A 7,564-nucleotide genomic window follows, 5' to 3' on the forward strand; every position below is an offset into this window, starting at 1 on the left:
TTTTTTAAATATCATTATTTTTTATAATTTCTCTATTATTTTATCTTTTTTCTTTGTTTTTGTGTCTCAACTCAAGTTTGTAATTTTTTCAACGTATATTCATTTTATAAATATTCAATTCTTCCATATATATACATATACATGATCCACACTTACATATATATGTATTTATTCTATTAATTGTTAGTTTAAATATACATATAAATATTTATATATAATATATAATTAATCTTAAAATGATATACCGGAATCAAAATATTTCATTCCAATACTTAAACCGAAATGATTAGAAACAGAATTTAAAACATTGATTGAAAGTCTGTGATTTCTCCAAGAACTCGTGCGTACATATTAATTTCCTGTTGATCGATATTTATGCTGCATGCTTTTCCATTTTGATTGTGTAGATCCCATTTTAAAATTTCTAAACGTTACAAGTTTGTTAGGGACTTTGTTTGTAAGGCATTATTTTGAAAATCCAAAGAAGCTGACAGAGTGTTTTTAAGATAAAATTAGAACAACAAAAAGGGAAAAAAGAAATAAATTTATAAGGTTATATATTATTAGAGAGAGAGAGAGAGAGAGAGGCGTAGATAATTGCCATAAAGATGGAGAATATCAGAATACCACGATGGAAAGAAAGGAGTGAGACATAAGAGGATGATTAGCAAAATAATCAGTGAAATCCACGTAATTGTAAGATATCACGTCTCTAGGTGTTTTGACACACGTATATATCTACTAGTCTTGTCACACCCATAATGTCAGTGTACTTAGTCCTTGGTGTATTCATGGGATAAATGATCCACCATCTAATACTATTTGAGTATTGAGATAAGAGAAGAAAGGGACATGATAAATGTATATAGGTCCACACGCACTGTCGAGTATGAGGAGCATTTTGTGAAATCATAGACCAATTGGAAATTCTCATTAATGCTTGGACCCCACCGCACTTACGTGCATGCTACTTTTCTCATCAAGTTTATCAACATTGCTACCATATGTATTCCAATATACGTTGAAAAATCATTAGTGAAAAGGAGAAAAGAAGACAAGAGGTCTCCATAATTACAAACATCGATCCCTTTTTTTTTTTTTTTTTTACCATATATTCCTACCGAATATTAAGATATGTTACTCTAATTAAAACTCGAATTTGTGTTATATATATTTATATATTAAGCAATATTATTCTTTCTTATATATTTTGTTATTTTCAATAATATTCAATAATAATATGACGCATTTTGAGTGTATCTTAGTTTCAATGATTAGTATAAAAAATTGTCTAAAGTGTGATAAATTAATTAAAATAATATTAAGATAAATATTTTTCCTTTCCTCCCTGATCATACTGTTTTGAAGTTAGGAAGAGAGATATGGGTATATTGTCAGATCGATTACAGGCCCATAACTTTCAAGTTGCAGTCTTTAAAGCCTAGAGACACTACAACTAACAACGTTTGGGCAAGCTTATCATGCAGGCCTGGTCAGCCTTTGGGCCCTCTTGCGTTGTTTTCGCAGTGTTTGGATATTAAATTAAATTGAATTGAATTGAATTGAAATAATAAAATATTATTAGAATATTATTTTTTAATATATTTAAAAATTTAAAAAAGTTAAATTATTTATTATATTTTATATTGAAATTTAAAAAAATTATAATAATAAATTGAAATGAGTTAAGATGTGTTTATGAACCAAACGGATTCATCTTTTTAAGTTCGGATTCGTATTTTCATTATTGTATATTTAGAAATAGATAGATATATAAAAGAAGTCTTATACTTTAATGAAGTTCAATAAATACTACAGACGCACTTTATATATTCATCCCATTTTAAGCCATAAAATCTCGTTTATCTCTACTTATAAGATATACAAGATTAAGGTAAATAAAATACGAGATTGGGCAACATGATAAACATATATTATACCATATAATATGCTCTTTCTTTAACATCAAGAATTTGATCTTGAGAACGAAGTTCTACATGCAAATACCACTCAATGCTAGTAGGGCCCACTGCCCACCATCATTATGTAAACTTCAGTTCACCTTTCCTAAAGAATAAAGAAAGCAACAGTTCAAGCAGTATCATCCCATTGAACAAAGAGAAAAATCTGAAACACAAAAGTCAATGTCATTCAATTTTTGTGCTTTTAAAAAAAGCCTTTTTGTCGTGGTTTGCACTCGCAGATTCAAACCTCAATAGAAAATTCATTTTCGTCTCACTGATTCTATGTGAGTGAGTGCTATACACATAATGCGATTATACTTATATATTGAGGTGATTTTATATAATTTATTAAATATATTTTATAATAAAAATAATTTTATAATTTAAAATATTATAACAAATCACGTCAGTTTATAAATTTATATTTATGTAATATATTTATGTCTAAAATATTTCTCTTTTATTTTTTGTGCAAATTGATTAACAAAAATAGTGTCCCAAATCTTTCAAGTTATAATTTGGTACCGAGAATTAATGATAGAAACAGATTTGATTGTTATAAATGAAACTTGAAAATAATTTTCCAACAGCACTCTTCTTTTTGCTAAGTTTTCTGCTTTTTAGTTTGGAAAACCGTGGTAAAAAAGGAAAAAAAAAAATGGTGGGCATCAAAATGAAAAAAAAAAATCACATATTTATAAATCAAATTATTTCATCTCGTATTAACGTTATAATTTTTTTAAATTTTTATATAAAATATAATAAATAATTTAATTTTTAATTTTTATCTCATGTGACATGCATAATCAAAACGAAACTAAAGCTGAAACAGCTAGAACTGACAGGGACACAACGAACGAGGGGTAGCTCAACGGGCCGCTTCCACTTGGCATCCACGATCAGTGCTCTTGAATTCAAAAGAGGCTTGGCATTATTTAATAAAATAAAAATTTATTACGCATGTGTTAGGACATCACTTGTAGCAAGATTATTATAATTTTTAAAAAAATTAAAATATCAATGTTTTTATGTCAATTATGTTAAAAGAAGGTATGATAAATAGATTTTCTAACCAATAAGCCCAAACAAATCATCATTAGGAACATTAATACTTGATGATTGTGAGTTATAATTAATTAATATTACATCCTGTATAAATGTCTTAATAGACCGATCACTAGTCACCATAAATATTACTTTCATTAAATTTAGGAAAATTGGTGTCATTCTTTGAATCGATTTGACGTCTCGAGTTTTCCCCTTTCATTTTTTTTTTTTAATTTCAGAACTTAAACCTAAGTTTCTAATTTTTTGGCAAAAAAAGTAAAAACATTATTAATTTTCACATATGCCTCTCACTATTATTTATATTTTCAAACCGCTCTGTAATTTTTTATGTATATATTTTTTATAATTTAAAGAGAAATATACAGTTTGTGACCCAATTATACTATTTACAATATCAAATAAAGCAATATTAAATCTTTATAAATTAATAAAAGAGTAATTTTATATACAATAGTGAATTACGTAAATTGTAATCATTTTGAAAAAGAGTGGAGTCCACTATTAAAAAATTAAATTTTTTTTGTTTTATATAAATTCCATATTTTATTTATTTTTTTTTAAAATAATTATGTAAAAGTTATACAATTCACAATTATAAACCTCTTTTCTCTTGAAATACTAAGAATGAGAATAGAAGAAATCTTAATAATCCCATTCACAACAGAAAGAGTTGTCCGCAAGTAGAGCAGGTTAGGTAGGTATAAAATAGAAGGCCAAACTAACAACTTCGATCGACTAAAGTTGGACAAATTAAACTTGCCTCGAAAGTGTTAAACCCCCTTAATTTCTGCAAGCATGGGGCCGACTTGCTGAATTTTTAATTGTTTTGATTGGGCAGCCAATTTTAGTTTATAATTCTGGTCATATCTTCACTTTCTCTCGTGATTGAAGGGAATTTTCAAACGCTAATATCTATCCATTTCTGGAATTAGAGTTAGTTATTCATTATTTATTATGTGTCCTTTCCTCCACGATCACCCATTTCATTTGATTCTTTGAATATGTTCACAAGGGTGTTTGTTTAAGGTCGAGACTCGACACAAGTCTGGAGTCACAGCCCGCCCAAGGACACATGGATTTTAAAGAGGGGCTCATGCTAATCAATTATGTAATTAACGATGCCTTTTTGTGTATATATAATCATATTATTTGGTGGTCATTGCTTAACTTTGAGATCTCCTTCAAACTAAAGGCCAAACACTATTTGACAATCATTTTTTGGGGCAGGGTGAATCTCAGAGTCAAATTTCAAAACAAGGAAAAAACAGGGTCAGAAAAGAATTGCGTGAGGATATTGTATACAAAAATACTTTACAATAAAAACAACGAGGGAATTGTTTACAAAATTTGAAATAAATGATGGGAGGCTATAGCCTATGCCTATTGCAGACGCATACCAATGAATCAGTCTGGGTTACTAATTGAGTTGGAGCCATGCTATTCGCTACTCGCTGTGCTCCATATATGCCAGCCCAGGACCCCACATCACTCCACTTCTAGAATCTATATCTACTCTCTCGATTGTCATAGGTTGGTTGAAAATACATGGAATCCAATCGACCAACTTCTTCTAACCATTTGCTGGATCCCATTGTCTGCTCCCGTTGTCTGCATTTCACACACAGAGAGAGCGAGAGTCCAAGTTACTGTACCAGTGGTGATCCAAATGAGTAATGGTACGAAATTGAAATAGACAAGTTAATTTTTTTCAAATAGATTTCATTCATAAAGAATAATTTTTTACATTTTGTTATAAGTGAAGTCTAATTTTTTATAAAAATTTGTATAAAATTTATTTATTTAAAATTTATATAAATTATTTCTCGATTTAAATGGCTTTAGAGTCAAAATTCAGAAGAGAAATGCTTTGAGTCTCAATTTTGGATCTAAGTATTTCTACTGATATTTTTTTTTAATTAGTAATTAAGTATTTTTTAAAGATATTATAAATTAAAAAAACGTTTAAGAATATAAAAAATATTTATATGAAAAAAAAAGGCATTAGCCTTATCGGGGCATTTTGTCAAGCTATTCAGGAAGTTTTTAAAGCTTCGAGTAGAGCTGTAAATAATTCGGTCTAGATTGGCGAGATTGACCGGATTCAAAATTTGATCCGGATCAAATTTTGGATTGATCGATCTCAGTCTCAAAATATGTGGACGGGAAATTCGATCCGATTCTGAAGTTTACAAATTTCGGACCGAATCGGACACTGACTCCTCATAGTGATCTTAATAATCCATAAATCATTGCCTCTAATTTATTATATTACATAATATTCTCCGTGCTGAAATATCTTTACGCAAATGCGAATATTGAGGCATTAAAAATAAAGAAGAAATTGCAAGTAACGATGTCAGTGTGTGTAGTGCATCATGGACCCCATTAGTTCTTTAGACCAACCCAAACCCGAGAAAGAGAAGAGAAAAAGAAGGGGAATTCCTGCCCAAAGTTGCACGCTTTTGCATGTAAAAACCATTAAGTTTTCAATTTCAAAGCTTTGATTTCACATCTTGCCCAAGCTGTAAATCAGCGATGCGACTTTAGCGACCACAATTCCACCAACCTTTGTAGTAATGGCTTTAGCCGCTCTCCTTTTCCACCACCTCCTTCTCCACCACCACAACCACGTTTACCACCTGTCTTTCTATCTCTTTCTTTATTTACTCTCTAATCGATTTCTGTATTTTTTTCGTCTCTCCGAGACCCACCTTCATACCCAATAGCCATCCGCCCAGAGACAACTAATTAATTAAGCATGGGCTATCTCTCTTGCAATGCAGATTCCGCCATAGCCATCTGCGACTCCTACTATTCCGCTGTCAAGAACAGACCAAGAACCCGAACTCGCAAACACAGTAAGGCGGTGCAAATCAGACAGTTTTTGCACTCCGAGTTAGTTGCCGCCACCGATGGCTTCTCAGCGGAGTGCTTCTTGGGCAAAGGCAGCCATGGGAGTGTCTATAAAGCCGTCCTCGACGATGGCAAGCTCGTCGCTGCCGTCAAAAGGACGAAGCTTCTTAATCCCTCAACAACAACGACAAGCTTCCAAAATCATCAGTACCACAACAGCAACTGCACTAATTGTTGCAACTGTACCAGCCCCGCAGAGAACGAGATTGAGATACTCTCCAGGGTACAACACCCTCGGCTTGTGAACCTGTTGGGATTCTGTTCGGACTCCAGCAACAGGAAACTGCTTGTCGTCGAGTACATGCCCAACGGTTCCCTCTACGATCTCTTACACTCGACCTCCAGGTCACCGCCAGGTTGGACACGGCGGGTGCGGTTCGCGGTTCAGATAGCAAAAGCGGTCCTGGCGCTTCACTCGTCGAATCCTCCGGTTATTCACCGAGATATAAAGTCCTCGAACGTCTTAATCGATGAGAACAGGAACGCGAGGTTGGGAGATTTCGGATTGGCCCTGAGGGGACACGTGGAAGACGTGCGAATAAAGTGCACTCCTCCGGCGGGAACTTTAGGGTACCTCGACCCTGGCTATCTAGCGCCGGGAGATCTGAGCACCAAGAGCGACGTGTTCAGCTTTGGGATCTTGCTCTTGGAGATCATCAGCGGCAGGCACGCCATCGATGTTAATTACAGTCCGCCATCGGTGGTCGACTGGGCCGTGCCGTTGATTAAGCACGGCGAATTCTCCGGGATCTGTGACTACCGGATCAGTACTCCGTCTGATCTAGCAGTGATCCGACATCTTGCGGTGCTCGCCGCCAGGTGCGTTCGATCAAGCGCGGAAAAACGTCCGGATATGGCGGAGGTGGTGGAGTGCTTGAAAATCGTCGCCAAGAAGGTCCACACGCCACCGATCTGGAAAAACTTGAGGCAACGAGTCACGTGCGTCGACAACACTACTCGATCGTTGATGAAGTGGGAAACGTACGACATGAGTGAAGATGTTGTGAAGGTTACGAAACTCGGAAGTAGACGAAACAGGAAAGTATCCAGTGTTCCGGGTGCAGATTATGGGAGTGAACCAACCGGTTCGGTCGGTGACCGTATGGTTAGATCGAAATCGGTGGGTTATTACAGCGAAACAAATGCGGAGTCGGATTCAAACTTGAGCGCAAATCGACGTGTGTCGGGTAGAATGAAGCCAGGAATGGCAGTGAAAATGCCAGTGGTGAAGCTGAGCAAGTCAAGGTCCATGGGAGTCTTGCAAAGTCCACGCCTGGTACAGTACAACAAGAGTAGAGGCTTTTTGTTTGAGTTTGGACGGAATAATATTCCTGAGACTTCGACAGGAATCGACATGTCCAAGTTGGTGATTGGTTTGGATGAGGAGTCCGAAAACATCATGCTCGAGAAACCATTGGTTTCAACTTTCCATATAATATAAATGCACTTAAGAATTGATGATCAGAATTTACAACTCCCATACGAACTATCTCTCGTTTCGTTGTATTGACAAGAGTAAGTTGTCTCGACGTCGTTGCACTGCAAATGGCGTCATGTCTTACGGGCGAGTCGAGGTCGATCCAACTTGCTTTTAAATAAAATCTATACGGTTTGTTTTA

At 34.6% G+C, this 7,564-nt stretch overlaps 1 protein-coding gene across 1 annotated transcript; it reads left to right on the forward strand.

The window, feature by feature from the left end:
- Positions 1-5,257: 5,257 nt before the first annotated feature.
- On the forward strand, positions 5,258-7,564 carry LOC121260566 (serine/threonine-protein kinase-like protein At3g51990). Its single transcript, XM_041162500.1, has one exon. It carries the CDS (start codon positions 5,791-5,793, stop codon positions 7,384-7,386), a length of 1,596 nt encoding a protein of 531 aa, XP_041018434.1. The 5' UTR covers positions 5,258-5,790; the 3' UTR covers positions 7,387-7,564.

The sequence above is a fragment of the Juglans microcarpa x Juglans regia genome, chromosome 4D (genome assembly GCF_004785595.1).
Source record: "Juglans microcarpa x Juglans regia isolate MS1-56 chromosome 4D, Jm3101_v1.0, whole genome shotgun sequence".
Classification (NCBI taxonomy): Eukaryota; Viridiplantae; Streptophyta; class Magnoliopsida; order Fagales; family Juglandaceae; genus Juglans; species Juglans microcarpa x Juglans regia.